This window comes from Botrytis byssoidea, assembly GCF_014898295.1.
Source record: "Botrytis byssoidea strain MUCL 94 chromosome Unknown BBYS_009, whole genome shotgun sequence".
Lineage (NCBI taxonomy): Eukaryota > Fungi > Ascomycota > Leotiomycetes > Helotiales > Sclerotiniaceae > Botrytis > Botrytis byssoidea.
Genome location: NW_024065850.1, coordinates 355495 through 375017, shown reverse-complemented (window position 1 = coordinate 375017; position 19523 = coordinate 355495). Strand labels below are relative to the sequence as shown.

The 19523-nt window shown below is 43.7% G+C and overlaps 10 protein-coding genes across 10 annotated transcripts; 6 read left to right on the top strand and 4 right to left on the bottom strand.

The window, feature by feature from the left end:
* Positions 1-93: 93 nt before the first annotated feature.
* Positions 94-2054, bottom strand: EAE97_005262 (uncharacterized protein; the record flags this gene model as incomplete). Its single annotated transcript, XM_038875774.1, has 3 exons — positions 94-1102; positions 1308-1843; positions 1902-2054. 3 exons carry the CDS (start codon positions 2052-2054, stop codon positions 94-96), a joined length of 1698 nt encoding a protein of 565 aa, XP_038733111.1.
* Positions 2055-3257: 1203 nt separating this feature from the next.
* Positions 3258-3926, bottom strand: EAE97_005261 (uncharacterized protein; the record flags this gene model as incomplete). The annotated part of the gene is made up of 3 exons (XM_038875773.1): positions 3258-3593; positions 3646-3739; positions 3805-3926. 3 exons carry the CDS (start codon positions 3924-3926, stop codon positions 3258-3260), a joined length of 552 nt encoding a protein of 183 aa, XP_038733110.1.
* Positions 3927-4248: 322 nt separating this feature from the next.
* On the top strand, positions 4249-5115 carry EAE97_005260 (uncharacterized protein; the record flags this gene model as incomplete). The annotated part of the gene is made up of 2 exons (XM_038875772.1): positions 4249-4408; positions 4463-5115. 2 exons carry the CDS (start codon positions 4249-4251, stop codon positions 4897-4899), a joined length of 597 nt encoding a protein of 198 aa, XP_038733109.1. The 3' UTR covers positions 4900-5115.
* A 269-nt stretch (positions 5116-5384) lies between these two features.
* Positions 5385-6119, bottom strand: EAE97_005259 (uncharacterized protein; the record flags this gene model as incomplete). Its single annotated transcript, XM_038875771.1, has 1 exon — positions 5385-6119. The coding sequence occupies one exon, from the start codon at positions 6117-6119 to the stop codon at positions 5385-5387; it is 735 nt and encodes a 244-aa protein (XP_038733108.1).
* A 372-nt stretch (positions 6120-6491) lies between these two features.
* On the top strand, positions 6492-7649 carry EAE97_005258 (uncharacterized protein; the record flags this gene model as incomplete). Its single annotated transcript, XM_038875770.1, has 1 exon — positions 6492-7649. The coding sequence occupies one exon, from the start codon at positions 6492-6494 to the stop codon at positions 7647-7649; it is 1158 nt and encodes a 385-aa protein (XP_038733107.1).
* A 1635-nt stretch (positions 7650-9284) lies between these two features.
* Positions 9285-11572, top strand: EAE97_005257 (uncharacterized protein; the record flags this gene model as incomplete). The annotated part of the gene is made up of 2 exons (XM_038875769.1): positions 9285-9519; positions 9993-11572. The coding sequence occupies 2 exons, from the start codon at positions 9285-9287 to the stop codon at positions 11570-11572; spliced, it is 1815 nt and encodes a 604-aa protein (XP_038733106.1).
* A 1469-nt stretch (positions 11573-13041) lies between these two features.
* On the top strand, positions 13042-15773 carry EAE97_005256 (uncharacterized protein; the record flags this gene model as incomplete). The annotated part of the gene is made up of 2 exons (XM_038875768.1): positions 13042-13878; positions 13929-15773. The coding sequence occupies 2 exons, from the start codon at positions 13042-13044 to the stop codon at positions 15771-15773; spliced, it is 2682 nt and encodes an 893-aa protein (XP_038733105.1).
* A 461-nt stretch (positions 15774-16234) lies between these two features.
* On the top strand, positions 16235-16663 carry EAE97_005255 (uncharacterized protein; the record flags this gene model as incomplete). The annotated part of the gene is made up of 1 exon (XM_038875767.1): positions 16235-16663. The coding sequence occupies one exon, from the start codon at positions 16235-16237 to the stop codon at positions 16661-16663; it is 429 nt and encodes a 142-aa protein (XP_038733104.1).
* A 637-nt stretch (positions 16664-17300) lies between these two features.
* EAE97_005254 (uncharacterized protein) lies at positions 17301-17768 on the top strand (the record flags this gene model as incomplete). The annotated part of the gene is made up of 1 exon (XM_038875766.1): positions 17301-17768. The coding sequence occupies one exon, from the start codon at positions 17301-17303 to the stop codon at positions 17766-17768; it is 468 nt and encodes a 155-aa protein (XP_038733103.1).
* Positions 17769-18081: 313 nt separating this feature from the next.
* EAE97_005253 (uncharacterized protein) lies at positions 18082-19405 on the bottom strand (the record flags this gene model as incomplete). Its single annotated transcript, XM_038875765.1, has 3 exons — positions 18082-18821; positions 18874-19108; positions 19166-19405. The coding sequence occupies 3 exons, from the start codon at positions 19403-19405 to the stop codon at positions 18082-18084; spliced, it is 1215 nt and encodes a 404-aa protein (XP_038733102.1).
* Positions 19406-19523: the final 118 nt, after the last annotated feature.

Below are 19523 nucleotides of genomic sequence, written 5' to 3'. Positions count from 1 at the left end.
TGGTATCCTCTACCAAAGCATCCATCCATCAAAATCCATCCTTTCATTTTGAAAAATTCAAATTCACCCCTTCAATTATGCACGCAGTCCCATCTATTCCTGCCTCCTACCGGTACCCCAACGATCTCTAAACCATCCACTCAACCCTCCATTTCCAGCTCCCTCACCTCTTGTCGAACCATCACTCCCACTTCTCTGACTCCTCGGTCTCTCCCTTGAAAGGGTCGGTGATGAGCTCCCAAATCCTCTCCTATGCTCATTTGCACCTGCACTCATACCAGAATCTCTTCTATCAAAAGCTGGAGGTGTCGATGCACTATCACTTGGAAAATAACCCGACATGTTTTCACTTTGAGCGGTAGGACTAATGAAGAAATTACCCGCCAGTGCATCCTCGGTCATTCTCTCGGCTTGTCTTTCTGTCTCTCTTCTTTGGAAAGGGGTAGGTCCAGAGGGGGGCATGAAGCGACCGTTCCGAATAGATTCCAATCGAGCCTCATTCCGGGCCATCCGGTCATTTTGTTCCGAATTGAAACGAGAAAGACGAGCACGGCGGCTAGTTGGAGAGGTGGGGGATTGCGAAGTTGGGGAATTTCTCGATCCTCTGGCATTGCTAGCAGACGAGGCGGATGCTTCATCGGCTCCGATACCTTTGCGGCAAATAGGGCAGGTATTATGTGCGCTGAGCCAGGCATTGGCGCAGGACTCATGGAACCAGTGGGAGCAAGGAAGCACGACAACTTCAGTACCAATAAAAACATCATCCATGCAAACGCTGCATTCGCCTTTACCTTCGGGGCCAAGCATCTTTTCATCGAGGGCCTTCTTTGGAAGGGATGAGATGGCGTCAGCTGGGGCGGGACCGGGCGCGTTGGATTGTTGATGCTGTTCCATCAATTGTGACATGATTTGATCGAATGCCTCTTGCGAGTACACAGCATCACCATGTACTGCATTTGGATGGTTGAAAAGCGATTGAAGAAGAGCTGGCAAGCCCATAGCACCAGGAGGAGGCATGCCAGGACGACGAGCCTCGCCATCTTCACCTGCAGCTGCTCCACCAGGCCCGGCTCCTATTTGAGAGAATAAATGAGAGATAAGACTGATAATTCAGTCAGCAAACGGTCTTCAAATTGATGCAGAAAGGAAAATGGTACTGAGCTGTGAGAACAGAACGAATGTCAGGAAAAGTACTGGGATCCAGCGTCTGTATGGCCTGAAACATGCCCATAAGATTTGGGATAGGAAGTACATGAGCTCTGCCCGGCTCACGAACGTTGACAGAATGAGAATTAAGGGGTGCATACGTAGACAAATCCTCAACAGGTGCTCCTTGACCCTGGGGACCATTTGTATCTCTTGGCCGTAATCGACCATTTTCGAGCGTTCCTTCAAATGTGTATCGACCACCAACAATACGAGGTCCTTGACGACCACCTATTCCGGTACTAACTCCACCACCACCCGTATGAAATTCTCCGGCCCGTGGAAATAAGTCATCATGAGCCGATCGACCGGTGCGAGCTTCTCTCAAGTTCGGACCCAATAGGTTTCCTAGCATGCTTTGAAAATCTCGCATTGTATCATCGTCTCCTCCATCAGCACCAGGGGCCCGCCTTCGGCGATTAATGATTCTGTTGGCTTCAAACGGGCCTGGTCCGGACGTTCTTATTGTTTGCGAAATCAAAATAGAGCCATTCGGACCATGCGTAATGTGTTCTTCAATATCCGCTTCTTCCGGATCTGAATCATCGGCCCAAGGATTATGATTATCAAGATCGCGCAATGGTGCGTTTTCTGGAGAATTGCCCATGCCACTGCGAGGGTCGCTATTTGGATCGACCTAATGAAATGATCAGAGATGACATCGAATAAAGAGCTGCTGAAAGTTGCAGACTTACTATTTCAATAATTTCTCCCTCACATGCTGGACATACCAAGCCATGTTCATCCTGATACCATTCATTTTCGCATTGATGGCAATAAACTACTTCCCTTTCTCCCGTAGCATCCAAATGTCTACCGCCACCAGTTGCATTTCGTGGGTCAGCCATGGCTTCTCTGAACGTTTGGTATGCCCCAAGGGCAGTCAAACCGAGAGATAATGCCAGGCCTGTCGTGCGCAGCGCTCGTAAAGCCAGAGTGGTTGATTTGGCGTGCTTGCTTCGACTTCTCACTATCTTACAATGAGAGCGGGGAAGCTCGTTAACCTATATTCCCTACTGACAGGGGGTTTGAGGATATCGTAATCGGTGTGGTGTATGTGATTGCTCTGAAATGTGTGTCAACAGCACAAGGCGCAATCAACCCACAGTTTTTGTGGCGTAAGATTGCAGACTGTAGTTCGGAAAACTGCCTCGTTGTGATCGTCTTTGGATTGATAATCGGAAATTTATGTGGTTAGGCGGGGAAGAAAGACGAAAGACGAGAAAGTTGAAAGTAGTATTATTTGATTATTGAAAGTCGTTATAATAATTCACCATACAATGGCAGATTTAAATCGAAGGTGAAGGTTCAGAAGGTGAAGAAAGTGAAGGAGCGAAACTGATTTGAAGTTTCTTGAAGATTGTTGTTGATGTGAGAGTATGAGTAAGAGGAGAAGGAAAGTTTATCATTGAAGGTGGTGGTTCTGTTCTATGCATTTGAGATGGGTCAGTGACGCAAAGTAGTCGATTCTATGGTTCTATCAAATGTGACAGGGGGTTGAGATTGTGAGTGGATGGTGGCAACGCTATGCTAATAAGTCCTTTCAGAACGAACAATCCATCCATTCTACAGAATAATAAGTACTACGGAGTACCTACATACAATACAGTATGTTATTTACAAGTGTGACATGGGATAGGCTTAGGAGATTGATGATTGTGCTTCAAATATTCAGTCGTCGCACAATGATGTCTATTGGGATTTGCTTGCAGGAGGGACGAGAGTAAAACACTACCACGCTCAACCGATAACATTCTTACGCATTCTAACAATTCCCCAAGCGGAAAGAGAAGGCGAATTTTAGATTGAGGACAGAATCAAAATTGACACTGTGATAAACCATGTACATCAAATGCAGCGTATAGATTCACTCTCTTCAAGTCACATTTCCAAAGATAGAAAAGTTGAGCATTGAATAATGAAGGTATTCTCATGATGCGAAATCGCACTTCTGCACACAATGGTATATCAATAAAGCCCCCCGCCCCCCAAATCATGTATAAACACATTCATTCTATTCATCCGAGCCTCTGGAGAATTCGAACCGCCGATTATCTATTATTTCTACTCACACCTCGGAATAACATCGAGCCCACAACTCCAGCAGCAATAGCAACACCACTGAGGATCGCAACACCTATTAAGCCTTCTTTCGCAACTTTATCGTCGATCAACCCCTTCAAACTGCTTGCTTGTAAATTCTCCGGTTCCTTTTCCATTAATAAATCATTGTATCGTCTTGCTTCAGAGTAGTTTCCTAGTTTGTAGTTGCCGAGGGCCAGGTAGTAGAGACATTCCCTTCTTCGTTCTGGGGATGTGCGAAATATATCTGAGAGGAGACGAACTCCCTCTTGTTGTTCATGTCGAGAATTTGATTTGATCAATCCCTGATTCAGTCAGCGACTGGCCAAAGAAACTAAAAATGCAGGATGAACAAACCCATGCGTAGTTGAACTGTGTCTGCACGCCAACATGTTCGCCCTCTTTTTCATATTGCGCTCTTAGAACTTGGAGTTCTGCAGGCTTCAACGGGCTGACATCCTATTAGACTTGATATTCCATAGCTTTTCCACCATTGCCCCTCTGAGGAAAACTAACCTTTCAGCGTCTGCGGCATCTGGTATAGCCAGTCTTGTTAGCATCACTGATTCCAGGCGGAATGCATAAAGAAATACTGTGAAACGAGTATGGAGCTGGGTATCCAATATTTCGGTAGCCATATTTGTACTTACATGGAAGTCCGCCACTCATCTTCAAAATGTTCTTATTAAATTCAGTATTCTTCAAAAAAAGAAAATGGAAGTTGCGATATGAAATTGTTTAGGTACTTGAAATGGTTAAAGATGCTCCAAGGTTGGATGGAGTAGCTATAGCGTCATGTGGTGCGGCCGCATGGATTTTTAGGTTGCCTTTACAACCTTTTTTGGTTGTCAGAAGCGGGCCCCGTTTGTTTACATCAAAACCTCAACTCTTTGCTTCACTACAACAAAATCACAAATATACATCAGCTACATCCACATTTGCTCTTCAAATAATTTAAAAATGCTTCTCGACGAAGATCCTGCGACTCTCATCCGCCACACAATTGGCAATTTTAATATTGTTCCCGATAAATCTGCTGTTGCGCGCATCAATGAATCTCTATCAACTTTGCAACAAGCTCGAGATCTCAGAGTACGGGAAGCAGAGGGCGCATTAAAAAGTAAGTGATCAATTATGATATCAAGAATCGCAATGGTATACTGACAATATAAAGAACTATCGAGAAACTTAACTATCCTCAACAACAATCATCTCGAGACCGTTTCCGCCCATTCCCCAACTGCACACGCTTCCGAAATAGCTACTTTAGATACACAAAAGTTTCGTATTGCGAAAGCAGCTAGTGACCTAGAGATAGAATCTGAACGTCTCTCGTCGCAGCTTGCAGATCTTCAGGCCCGCTTGCAAGAATTGGAACAACAGGGTATGGAAGGAGGAGAGAACGTAAAGAGAGGCCAGGTAGATGATGAGATTAGTCTCAAATTGAAGGTCTATAGAGGGCTAGGGATTGATATTGAGAGAGACAGAGAAAGTGGGGAATACTCCAAGGCTATTATCCGAAATGGGAAGAAAGGAGATGTACATGTGGTGAACATGGATGCTAAATTCTCGAAGTTTTTCTACGCGAATTACTTTTGGCAGACTTTGTAGGGATGAGACGGATGGGATGGATTGGTTGAGTGATGATGTTAATGATTTGGAGAGATTTCTGGAGTTGGTTTGGAGTTCTGGTGCTAGGATCATTGGGTATTGCATTGACTTGCAGATGAAATATGGCTGATGCCACGATCAGCAGATGAAGAGCTGTATGAAATCTATGAACAATAATCAGATGTATAAACACTATACAAAATATGTACCGCAAAGTTCGAAGACTTTCTTCTACCTTGTCCCAAAATACAAAGACATCCCGAATATCGGGCCCAAAATCTTTCAATGTCCACCCAAGAAGGTATCGATTCTTAAAGCTTGCTGTCTAAACAGATACACGGTACTGTATAGCTGGATTCCGAAGTTTTCCATTATTGAGCTGTAGCCTGGCCTATTTAAAATCCTCGATTCCTTTCCAAAACGCCTAAGATACGTGCTGTGTACCGTTCCCGCCATAATTTGTAGTAAGTCAACCCAGTAATAGCTCATATCTGCTTCATATTGACAACGGAGCTAGCCTTAGAGCTGGCAAGTGATCCAGACACAGACCCAAAAGATGTCCTCTTCTTGGTTCTCGGACTTGGAGTCATTGTTGGAAAATAATTCTCCCCTCCTAACCCCAATCCAATTGAAGGCGGTGTTCTAGCCTTTGATGAATTCATTGTCGTCTCCGGGCTTCGACTTCTCAGCCCTTCTGAAGGGAGACTACCAGATGTCAAAGATCGCTGATGATGTCTCCTCCCGTGATTCGCGGGGAGTTCTAGCCTAGAATTCATATTCGTCCATAGCGCATCATCATCAGATCCGCTATCGCCCAGACGCCATCCACCTACACCTTCGAAATCTCTGGAAGGTCCAACACTTTGGCCCAATCCAAGCATTGATGCTGAGCCTTTCAAGATATGAACTGGTACTGGCGTGACTGAACCAGTAGCTGATTGACTGCTGCTAGCGCTGCTTCTCCGTTTCTTACGACGAATAGGTGAATTTGGAGGGTTGTAGATTGCTCTTTTGGATTGTGCAATTTTTATTTCAGCTTTGGGCCCATAGACATAGTATGGAATGATTGCAAGGGCGAGTTCAATGTATACAATCGCGACTCGAAAGCAGAGGACATAGAAAGCAAAAGTTGTAGTGATGGTCGCGAACACTGCGATTGGAAACGTGAAGAAGAAGAGGAAAGGTAAAATGACGGCGTAAAAAGCGCTAAATAGCTTCATGATTTCAGCCAATTATTCAATCCTTTAAGACATATTCAGTGAAGCAATTGATACGGAGTGTTTTCTTTTATTCAAATCAAATGTGTTCATGATGATGGGATAGACATCAAGTTGCGCTTTGTTTGGCTCGGTTTGGCATGATTTGCATGTGAAATATGTGGTGGGGTGATATGCTTGCGGAGTCTGTGCGGTAATGCGGCCGCACTCAGTCTAGTAGGTGACGTCTGGAATTGAAGATCTACTTGTGTGTTTTGACCTCACTTAATAATCCAACCAAACGTCTCTCCACAAGGTATAAATCCGTAGAGAAATTAGATACTGTTGTCTCATATCCCCCCCTATATGATATCGACCCTAACTGGATCAGTTAGAATGGCGAAAAATGCCGAGTTCCCTTGGCATATTGGTGTTTATGATGCACATTGCCATCCAACAGATACCATGGATTCTATCACATCGATGCCCTTAATGAAAGCAAGGGTTCTAACAGTAATGGCTACTAGAGCACAAGACCAAGCGCTTGTTGCTCAAGTTGCTGATAGTTATGGTTTGAAAAAGCTGCAAGCAAAAGACCATCCAAATACAGAGTGCATGGTTCCTTGTTTCGGATGGCATCCTTGGTTCTCGTATCAAATATTCGATGATACCAAGGAGTCATTTGATAACACTCTATTCAATACTGAAGCTTTCAGAATCGAGCACTATGGAAAGGTTCTGACGCCCAGCCCCGTCGACAAACAGTTTCTGGTGTCATTACCATCTCCTCGCCCCCTTACTCAATTTCTGCGTCAAACCAAGGAGTACCTTCTACAGTATCCGCTTGCACTTGTAGGAGAAATTGGACTAGACAAGCAATTTCGTTTACCAAGCGAGTGGTCCGGAGATGTTGAGAACTCTAAAAATACAGGCCTCACACCAGGTGGAAGAGAAGGGAGACGTCTTACGCCGTATCGAGTTCAAATGAGCCACCAAAAGGTGATACTCAAGGCTCAATTGAACCTTGCAGGTGAAATGCAGAGATCAGTATCCGTTCACGGAGTGCAAGCGCACGGCGTCCTGTTTGACACTTTACAAGAGACTTGGAAGGGTCATGAACGGCAAGTCCTCAGCAAACGAGAGGAGAAAAGAATTGCCGGAGTAGCGCCTGCCTTGGATGATACAGATGATGAAGAAGATATATCGAAAAACGACACAGGAAAACCATTCCCTCCGCGTATCTGTCTCCATTCATATTCTGGACCACCGGATACTCTCAAGCAATATTTCCATGCTTCAGTCCCAGCTGAAATATTCTTTTCATTCTCAGCAGCCATAAATATGTCCTCACCAGCTAGTGCTAAAGCAATTGAAGTCATTAAAGCTGTGTCTGATGATCGTGTTCTTGTTGAAAGTGATCTCCATATTGCTGGCGAAAAAATGGATAATCTGTTGGAGGATATGTGTCGGAAGATCTGCGAGATCAAAGGTTGGGACCTCGAAGAGGGTGTGACCAGATTAGCGGAGAATTGGAAGCGTTTTGTGTCTGTTTGACAATTGTCAGACTATTCACATATTTTGCACAATCACTATATTATAGTATAATATTAGCAGAAAATAGGTACTAAACTCCTGATTGGGAACAAGTCCATTATGGTGGATAGTATACATCTCAACGTGAAGTTGGAGGCAAACGCCCTGTATCCAATATGAATTTAAGATCTTATATATTTTACTCTTTGCTGCTGGTATTGCATGCTCTCTTCTATACTAACAGCCAACAGACTAGATCTAACCATTCCGTTCTTTACAAAAACTGGTCACCTTCCAAAGCCGATTATTCACAATCAGTGGTCCTAGATATAGCCGGGATTTCTTTCATCATCCTCTAGGGTCCTCGAGGGAAAAATCAGTATTTCTTTGACACGATCGTGAATTGTCGTTGTATCAATTAAACTCAACGATGTGAGTCCAATGCACACCCTGTATGACAGCACACGTTATCAAAGATACTAAACCACGGCAGCGAAAGTTCCTTGCTCACTGTCCACACGCCTTGATCTGCTTGAGAATTCTACAAAATCTTTGCCATTGTCCTTTATTGAATAAGTATTCTATTCGCAACTAGAAGTGAATGATCTACCCAAGTTACAGAACTATATGGGCCATTTATTTTCTTTCAGACGAATTGTATCTAGATATTTGACTAGCCATTTATCTATGCCTAACTTAAAAGAAATAGTTTCAAGACAGAATTTGAATCAACGCCATCGCCATCTACGAATCGCAAGCTGTCGATAGTTGCAGCGCACCGTCTTTCATTCCCATGACTGTCACAAACATAGTACATCATTTTGGTGAGTATAAAAGGTAATATCCTGTGGTGAAAATCAATCGTATTGGCATTGGGACAGACTTAAGACTCCTCAAATCTGTCGACAGGTACCGATAAGTTCTGTGATGATCACAGCAAAGCTCCTCCAGTTTGTCTAAAAGTTCACGCGGTGGGATTTACTACCCTGTGGGACAAGATCCGAAATGAGCCGTTGGCGCGTTAGATTCTTGTTACCCGGTGAAAAGTATCCCATATCTTCTAGTCCATCAAAGGTATGTCAATCTCTGATACATCTAGCAAATCTTCGGCTCTTTGTACCAGAATTTCGGAGCCTTCCGTCTGCATGGCTCTCGCATTTGTTTCTCAGTGCGATGTTCAGAACTTTATATTTTTTGTTGAAGATGTCTCTTCAGCACCCTTTCAGGATCTGGATTTTTTACAAGGCAATTTATACCATTTGATGATGATGAAAGCATCTCAATCATTCCTCTGGTTCAGAACCGTACTATCAACCTCTCTTCTGCAAGCATTTGGTTAACCCCGCCCTTAAGTGAATTTTCAACGGTGGAGTCTTATCTTCAATTCTGCCATATGCTTTGTGTTGAATGTTTTTGTTATCGAAGAATTTGGGTGAATGGTTGATTAGCGTGGTTTGGCTGCTTGGGGCTGTCTACTTAAGAGTTCTGCCCACGAGAATCACAACTTGAGATCAACAACAAAACAACAACAACAATCACAACAACTCGGGCATTTGGATTGCTTCCAAAAGTCCACTTCACATCACACTGTCTTTTGATTTCAACAACAATTTTCCTATCTGAACTGAATACTAAGAATTTAAACAGATAATCAAAATGACGGAAACAAGCCATCGTCAAACTGATTCTCCTTCAGAACATCCATCTTCTCCTATAATCACCGAGTCGCAAACCCCAATCACCACTGCTCAATCTTCCTCTGGCAATAAAAACTCTCAAGAACAATACACTATTGATCCAAATATCATCGCCATGGAGCAAGATCAGAATGCAACGGTACTAGAAGAACATGCAGGTGGTGGCTTTGATCCCAACGGTCATTATCAAGATGGTAAGTTTCACTTGTTCTGGTTTAATGATTCTTCTGTCTTTAATTACATACATCTTCTAATATTGCCTTGGCTTGCATTCATATGTGCATATTACGACCAGTTTGTCCAAGTTGTCAACTAGTATAATCATAATCATTTTTGCACATCCTCTCGACCCAGTCATTGTGCATCTCTTACTTCGTCCCATATATTGCGAAGCATCAATTTTTTTCACTATTCTTTCATCTGGAAACCTCATTTTCACAGGAAATACAATATAGGTGGAGACACTCAAAAAATAAGCAACTACCTAGTTGCTGTTTTTATTTATTTATCACTGGTTGAGCTGCACTACCAACAACGTACAAATCAGCCATCGCTTTGTGACAGAGTGCACAACAACCTTGTCATCAAACTATTCACTATTCTTCTATTTCACGAACTCGGCAGTATTTGGAAAATTCCAGTATTCGTTGCTAACAATTTCACATAGCATATTTGAACATCAGCAAAGTTACAAATGGTGTTGCAAATGCTCATTCTCAACAACTTGATATTTCCGATACCCAGGGCTCAATTGCAGGCCCGAACACTCGTCGAAATGCAAATCAATCTGGACTCGGTGATAGGGGTAGTCGTCGTCTCAAGAGCCAGTTCCAACAACACAATGATAATGGTAGTGAGGGTGATGATATTCTTCTGAGTCATGGTAGCAGAGATAACCGTCGCTATTCCCACCCATTCGAGGGAAACACTGATGGCGAGGAGCTTAACCCAATGCAATCTCATGGGATGATTCACCAGACACAAGGAGATATCAATAACTTTGATAGTCCTTCTGAGGGTCGGAATGTTCGTCGTGCTGCTACTCGACGTTCAAATAAACAGCTTAGTAGCAAGAATAGTCGGCACGTCCAGGGTCAGTCTCAGTCAAGCATTGATAGCGGCGATGATCTCGACACAATGGACGAAAGCCGCCAAAATGTCGGGGTCGCTTCTCAACAATTCCAGAGAGTAGCACTTACATCGGGTCTTCCAGGGCCTCACTTTCCCATTGTTCCCGTTGCTCCTGTTGTCAAGGGTCGAGTTGTCAAGCAAAGTCTGAGACGAGGTGATCGTCTATTCACCAACGTTAGTGATAATGAAGATGCTGCTCTTGAGAACTCCGACTCTCAGGATAGTGACATGGATGATGACGAGTTCTATGAGCAGCCTATGTATCAAGATGGAAACTCTCATTATAGCCCTGAATACGATATGCCCATGCCTGAGGATGAGGAATACGATGAGGACCACGATGAGTATATGTTCGTTCCCGAGCCTGGCTCCCGCCGTCCAAATCGTGTCGAGAAGCGCCGTGCTGGTGTTGCATATCCATCAAATCTACGACCAATCACGAACGTTTCAGGATCGAATGGTGCTAGTCGGGCCCATCCAGCCGTAGTCCGACGTAGTAAGGAAGGCAGACCTGGTATATTTTTTAACAACCCGGGTGAGAATTTGGCACCATCAAGATACTCTGGAGCCGTTATGCCATGGGGTGTCAATCAGCAGCCTGTATTGGTTGACCAGGAGACAGTCTCGGATGCCCACCTCAAGAAGAGAGGTCTCAAGCGTCCTCCGCCTGGAGGAAAGGTTGGCAAGAGAAGTTATGGAGCCAATGATCCTGAAAATATTGCAATTGTCAACATGAAAGAGAACCAGGGCATGTCCTTTGCTGAAATTGCCGAGCATCTCAATTCAGAACGCGAGAAACAGGGAAAGAAACCTGATCTCAGTGTTTGTGGTGTCAACGGACGCTATAACCGCACCGCACCTATTCTCTTCGCCACCCAGGGTCTGAAATTCGTTCCTTTGAGCGAACGTAAGAAGGCTAAGGGTGCAGCGGCCCATGGAAAGTCAAATAACAAAGTTGGTTGGACTGTTGAAGCTGAAAATAAATTGGTCGATATCGTCAAGCAGGTCGATGCTGAAAAATGGAGTAATGTTGCACATCTGTTAAACATGGAGCTTTACAATGGGCGAGCTGTATATGATGCTACGACCTGTGCCAGGCGTTATGCTGCACTCTAACTCTCCTGTCGACTGTCGAAAAGTAGTTCGATCAAAATCTTGAAGACGTCAATGGTTGCGCTTGAGACTTCTTCCCAGAAACTGCGCCAGTTTTCTGCTTTATCACACTCGAATTTTCGCTTCTTAATTGTTGCCATCATTTCCCAGCCTGGCATTTCTTTCTCGGATTCATCAAATCAACTTTCTGTTTCAGCCTGACTCTTCAGATCGAATCAACATTTCCTTACATGACCTATACATAAAATTACACACCACACATTCCTTTCGACGACAACAGCCTGGAGGATGGCCATGATACATAGCAAGAGTTATACATAGAAAGAGTACTCAGTTCTACTGAGATAGAAGATGTTATGGGAGAAGCTGGTAGTAAAGGATATATGGATGGTAAAAATGTATTTGGGTCGCCTGTCTAACACGATGGATTTTACGGTGGATTACTTTCTTTCTTTCTTCTCACATCCTGGATTTACGACTGGACTTGCGAGAAGTTTGGCATAAAAATCTTGGTGTTTAATACCCCGTTGTCTATTCCTTTCCAGAAAGGGATGGTCAATATCTGAAGTTTTGAGAATATTCAATGGGTTAGCAATATGATGTTAAATATATTCGCAGCATGTTGGCAGCGAATGCATACGTGATTGTGAATGTGGATTCACGTTGAAATTGTAACTTTTGCTGTCGATCTATGACTAAATTCATGATTGCGAATAGCCATGTCATTCAATTCCCAATCGACATATAATATCGCCCAAAATGACCCCATACGCAGGGTCACTAGAACAACCCAGCTCGGAGTTTCATCATCAAGTAAGGAAACTTCGTTTCGATCACCATTCACTATAGTCTTCCGGTTGTAGAAATGTAAACTGCTGAGAAAAGGGAAGCGTCTTGATTTAAAATCAGGTAATCTCATGGATGGAAACTCAAACATTCCAAGCAACCCCTTCAGTAAATCATTGATAGCTGCTCACCGGGCGAGACTGGAAATTGATTACTAATTGAATCACGCTTTGTCCCGTCAATCAGTGACGACATGACTTCACGTCGCGTAAAAATCAATTTACGCGTCTCATGCATGTCAATCGCAGCCCCCTCACAATCTTTGGTATTCGCGCTTCGAAACGTCCAATTCCTGATCCAGTCTTTTCCCTTCAGACCACATCTGATATCAGCCATTGACTGCCGCGAAACACTGCTCGACATTTGTGGTATCTGGGCTAGTAAATTGATAGGTTTGTCGACACGAGTCTTACTCTGGAATATCAGTGAGGTACATTGAAACAACTGAAGTGTTTGACAAAAATTCATCGTGTCTCGAGGTTCTAGTACCAGAGAGTATAACTGTCACTTATTCAATCATTACTGCCGACTGAGCAAATTTCGATTGCATCTTGAAAGCCCTAAAGGAATACCACCACTGATACCTAAACAACTACAATACGAGTACCTTCGTTCTCCCTCCAACAATGAGTTCTACGCCCAGTATGAGTCGTTCTCAAACACCTCTGTCCAAACCACGTACCAGTGCTCCATCTTCTCCTCCGGAGGAATTCGAACCAGAAGAATTTCCCGAGTTCGAGCCCAATTTTGCCACTGAAGAAGAAAAGAAAATATTCGAAGAAGAAGAGAAAGCAAGAATCGCAAACTCAAAGGCAGAAGAAAGAAGGCGAAAGGCGATTGCTAGAAAGAGAGCAGAACATAATGAATCAAAGGGGGAACGAGAAGCAAAAGCCAGACAATTGGACGAATTGCTGAGTAAGAGTGCGGCATTTGGGGAAGTGCTAGTAGGAAAGACAAGGGTGTTGGGGCGTGTTGGAAGTGGAATGGATGGGAAGGCATTGGGCGAACATGATTTGACAATGGCAGAACAGCCTAAGTGTATGGTGGGTGGCACAATGCGAGAATATCAACTAGAGGGCTTGACTTGGATGTATGAGATTTGTATACAAGGCATGTCTGGAATTCTGGCAGATGAAATGGGCTTAGGAAAGACAATACAGACGATTTCGCTTATCGCATTATTGAGAGAGAAGGAAAGTTATTTGGGTCCGCATCTTATTATTGCGCCGTTGAGTACACTCTCGAACTGGATTGAGGAATTCCAAAAATGGACCCCTGATGTACCGGTCCTCTTATACCATGGTACGCCAACACAACGAAAGGAGCTTCTACGTACGCAAATGATGAGGCACATCAAAGGCGGCCGTCCCGATGAGAAATTTCCCGTTGTCTGTACGAGTCCAGAAATTGTTCTGCGCGATCACGCGGATCTCTCCAAAATTAGTTGGGAATTCATCATCATTGTAGGTCTTATATTCATGGTAGGGTCTCCAATAGCTGACATGACGTGTAGGATGAAGGTCACCGAATGAAGAATTCAGAGTCAAAATTGTTTCAAACTCTGAGGACCTTTACATCTGCTACTCGTCTGTTGATCACTGGAACACCACTGCAAAATAATCTTAAAGAGCTCTGGTCATTACTAAATTTTCTCTTGCCTACAATTTTTACACAATGGGAAATGTTTGAGAGTTGGTTCGACTTTAGCGATTTACAGGACGAGGAAGGTACCGAGGACTTCATTGCAGATCAAATGAAGCAAGACCTAGTCAAAAAGATGCACTTGATTCTTCAACCATTGTTGTTACGAAGAGTAAAGGCTGATGTCGAGCATATGCTTCCGAAGAAGCGAGAATATGTGCTTTATGCACCAATGACAAAGGAGCAGATAGAGTTGTACAACAAGATTGGTGATAAAACAGCTGATCTACGCAAGTATTTGGAAGAGAAAGTTGTGGAAAGACTGACGGGGGGCAAGGCTGTCAAGAAAGACTCGAGCAAGGCAGCTGAGTCTACCGTTAAGGTTGAAATAAATCCGGAACATTCTGATAGCGAAGACGAGAAGCCATTGGCAATTCGAAACAAGAACAAAAATGTTACTTCAGAATCTACTCCGACTTCAAAGAATGCATTTCAACAAATGATGGCGAAGAGAAAGCCAGGTAGACCGCCTAAGAATCAAAACGCTATTCCTTCACCACAACCCTCTATCGAAAAAGGAAAACCTGGTAGGAAACGAAAGCAAGTTGAAGACTCCCTTCAATTACCAGCTAATAAGTCCGCAAAATCCAGCCGAACTGCATCACCAGCTGTTAGTATTCGTAGCCGGAGCTCACGGAGTAGAAGAGTTTACGAAGAAGCTGATGCATCTGGGGAGGATGACCTTAGTGACGACGAGTTTGAAACGAAACTCGCAGCTGAATATGCCGAGAAAGAAGAGGCAGAACTCAAGAACAAGAATCAAATCGAAGATGAAACAGCAAAAATTCTAGAGCTTGCGAGAAAGGAAATCTCTAGTAAGAAGTTAGGCAATCCTGTTATGCAAATGAGATTGGTCTGCAATTCTCCTTTGAATTTCTACAATCCTTGGTCCGCGTATTCAGGTATTCCATTCAACGAAACGCTGGTGACTTCTTCTGGGAAGATGTTACTTCTCGATCGATTACTTCCATCACTATTCTCGCGCGGTCACAAGGTTCTTATATTTTCACAGTTTAAAACCCAGCTTGATATTCTTGAAGATTACGCTCGTGAATTGCGAAACTGGAAAGTTTGCCGGATTGACGGAAGTGTGGCACAAGACTTTCGACGACAACAAATTAAGGAATTCAACGAAGACCCAGAATTCAAACTGTTTCTTCTCTCCACCAGAGCCGGTGGACAAGGAATCAACCTCGCAAGTGCTGATACAGTCATTCTCTTTGATAGTGACTGGAATCCACAACAGGATCTCCAAGCCCAAGATCGCGCTCACCGGATTGGTCAAACTAAACCTGTCGTCGTATTCCGTCTCGCTACCAAGGGTACTGTTGAAGAGGATTTGCTCATGAGCGCTGATGCAAAACGTAGATTAGAGAAACTGGTTATCAAAAAGGGAGGATTCAAAACTATGGGTCAGAAAATGGATACCAAAGAAGGAATGAGCGCTGATGCGTTAAGAGCATTATTGTTGAAGGATGGAGAGGTATACACATGTAAAGAAGATGATGAGATCTTGACAGAAGAGGATCTAGATACGTTGTGTGACAGGAGTGAAGCGGCTTACGAGAGAGCGGAGAGGGGCTTGGGTAATAAAGACGCGTTTAAGATTGTCGAGACCAAAGCTGGTGGTTTGATGACAAGTATGGAAGGGAAATAGAACTAGCATATTTAGATGCGCATCTTATTAGATGTCTGGATAAAGTTTGCTTGGTCGAACGGGAGTGCAAGCGCTGCAGTTTTTGTTTTGTATCAAATTTGTACAACAATAGCGGGGTATCATGAATTAATGTTTGATAATATGTATGGCTTATACGGTAGAAATAAAGATTCGTTATTAATACACCATTATCTATACTGCTTGACATGATATCAAGCATTCGCTCATTGTGTCTTCTTCTCTTCCCGTATGGAATGGAAGTTACTACCGTACTCAATTTTACTTCATATTGTTGTGCGCCATTTCGATTTCTTACGGTTTCTCTTAGGATATTTATATTCGTTCCCTTGAGCTTGAGATACCTATTTCTCCCAAAAAAGACCCGATCCAATAAGCAACGAGCAAGGAAATCATAGAACCAAAAACCCATTTCAAAGAAAGTCGAAGAAGTTGAAACGAGAATGAAATATCTCCTCTTTTATCTGATCCTAGCCGTCATCTCCTGTCTCCTCCACATCTATCTCTTCTCCTACACCCTCCCATCCCTTCACCAAAAGCCAACCGATACCCTCCATCACCATTCTCCGCCATGCGCTGATCATCGATCGCCCTCAGGATCTTCACCGTTGGAATTAGAATTCCACACCAAAGACGCGCATGACAAATCGCCACAGATAACAAAATCTATCACGGGAATGACCACATCGGCGGAGGAGAAACAAAAGGAAAAAAGTGTACCAACAACAGGATATTGGTTTGGAGGCTATAGAATGGCGTTGAGAGAAATGATCATGATTGTTGCGGTGGGCAATCCGCTGGTGTTGGGGGGTGTGGTGGGTTTGGTGATTGCGCTTTTTAGGATGAGGTATGGGGGGTTGATTGGAGGTTAGGGGTTGAGGAGATGTGGGTTTGGAGAGGAAGGGGGAAGGGGAGGGAGGTGTAGCTTGCGATAGTGTGGGATTGTCGGCGTAGCTAATGATGGTGACGTGCTCTCTTAGCAGTGTTCAAATGTAGGAACTGTGTGGATCTGGATTTGATGAAGCACATGCAGGCGTTTTGCGAGATTTACAGAGTTCAGATTCTGTCCATACGAGATGGACATCAGACGCAAAATGGTCGTGCCGCTTACCGAAAGCCTCGTGATTTTTTAACGAAGAAACAGAAATCAAATTGATGATTTAAATTTCATGATGTATGATAAATAGACGTGGCGCAAAATACAAGAAAACGATGATCCCATGAGAAAATCATGGCGTCCATTTACTTATGAAGTACCTAAAAATGGAAGTGAAGTTCGCTTCATGTGATTGATCACAACTATGTGTGTGTGAGTAACTGATGACATGAATTCGAATCATCAGTACCACCCATTAATAACTTGCGTATATAAACAAACCCGAACCATCTCTTTTCCATCTTATTTCTCCTCAGCATCTCATCAGACAAACTCTATACCATTTACATCTTCCCAAAACCCCTAGGCTAATCCCTACACCTCCTTTGACAAAAAGAACCCTCTTGTAAAGAATGTCCAACTCCAATCTACAAGCCTACTACCTCTTTCTAACCCTCACCCTCCTCCTCTTCTGGACAACCATAATCTCTCTCATCATCTACTTCATCCCCTCCCTTGAACCGCAGACGTCTACTCCTCGCTGCTATGGCAGTTTAATCCACGGAGAAATATGCTATTGTCCCGCTTCCATCTCCCATTGTACTCCAACACCAACCGAGTCTATCACGATTCAAAATCAAAATCAAGATTCTGGACCCGATATCCCGGTCAAAGAGATAATAATGTATTTCGCGCTCGCAATATCCATATGTGGGATTTTGGTAAAGATTGTGGTACTAAGTGGATGGTGGAGTCCCTGGGGAGAGAAAATCGTGTGGAGGAAAGGAGGATCAGGATTGGAATGGAAGATTAGTTCAGTGGGGAAGGAAGATAAAAGAGAGAATCGTAAACAAACTCCTTTAATTGTAAGCGAGAGTTAGGGGGATGAGCTGTTATGTTGAGATGATAGCGTTGAGATTATAGTGAAATGGGATGGAGAGATAATGGACTTTGAGAATTGGGACTCCGCTTGGGTAGCAAGCTTGCAAATTCAAAGATAGAGCAGTCTTAACATTAAATGGCAAGCATGCGACTTTCATGCCAGCCTGACAAACTACGTTGACCACAGTTACAGCTTCCCAAGCTTTCTGCATACTGAGACCAATTTTTGAAATATCGATTCACTTTATGAGGCACCAGAGTGACACCGCTAGGCCACTTTGTAAAAATTGTTATTATTAGTAGTAAACAAATCTATCGGCTGCTCTTCTCGTTCTCAATTTCCTGCTGTAACCCTGCCAAAACCTGTTCTCGTGTCCTCAAATGTGCTTCCAAAGCGTCGACCTGTTCCTTGACCGTAGCGATCTCATCCGCGACCCCCTTTAAGCTTGCACCAATTTTACTCTTTCCCTCACCAGATTCCAAATCTCGTAATTCGCGGCGCTTGTAATCCAGCAGCTGCTCCAACTCTCTCTTGACTAACGCGGGTTTGGTATCTCGTCGTCCACCAGATCTTGCTGCAGATGCAGATTCAACCTTTTCAAGCTTGGCTTCAAGCTCCGCAAGTTGTTTCTTTAGTCTTACTTCCTCCCAATCCTCAGTGGTTTTCGTGCCCGAGAAATCCGTACCCGCAGGTCTATAACTGCCCTTTCCACCTATTCCAAGTCGACTCATATATGTCTCCCCAAATTTAGCTTTGCGGCCAGTGCTTGTTTCTTCATTACCGGTAACGCCCCATTTTTGCGCCGGCGATGCTACACGTTGATTATCTATCTGGTAATCAATCTGGTTTCGTTCAAAACTTGCTCGGAGCGATGGTGGAACGGTTCTAGGAATGCGATACCCTTCGTGCCTATTATTAAGTATATGTAAGAAGGCGAGAGTAGCATCTTTTGTAATAGCGGGTGCAGCAGATGGGTTGATCAAATTCCAGGCCGAGCGAATGTCGGTGTCTGGAACCTCGAGAGAAGAGTAGAGGGTATCTAGAGATTCAACTATGCGAAGTTAGACTTCATTAGAATAACACCATAGCGCGCATGCACTTACAAGTGATATCTCCTCTGCCATCCCTATTCGCCGAGTATATCTCTTCGTATTTGGACTTATCTGATGGGCTCATGTACCAATCGAAACCATCCTTCAAGCCCGGGGTATCATCATCATCCTCAACACGTTCAAATTGAACTTGTCTTCCGGTAAGTGCTCGACTGGCCTGGACTAAATGTGCTTTCGATTCAGGGACAAGCCAGTCCGGTAACGCTGGTGGTACATCTGCATATTCCTAGAAGATCCTCAAATTAGAACCAATCCAACAAACAATGATATTAAATCACCATACCCCGTTAACAAGATCGAAGATCAATCTCATGGCCACACAGAATTCCTCAAAATCCAAATTCCCATCGTTGTCTACATCTGCCAAGTCCCATATCCGTTCGAGTTGTTCGTCTCGTAGTTGACTGTTCTTCAACACTGGTGCGGCCTGCGCACCAGTAAGATGTGTGCCACCATTCGATAGAGAAGCAAATATCTCCCAATATTTTTCGATTTCGCTCTGTTCAATTCGTTTGTTAGACATTTTGTTATGTTTTGGCTTGAAAGCTCACCCCAAAGCTTACGGGGGTTTAAGGCGGAGGCACGGAGGTTTGGAAATCCACACTGTCTCGAGACTGTGACCAAACTTGGCTTGATTAGGT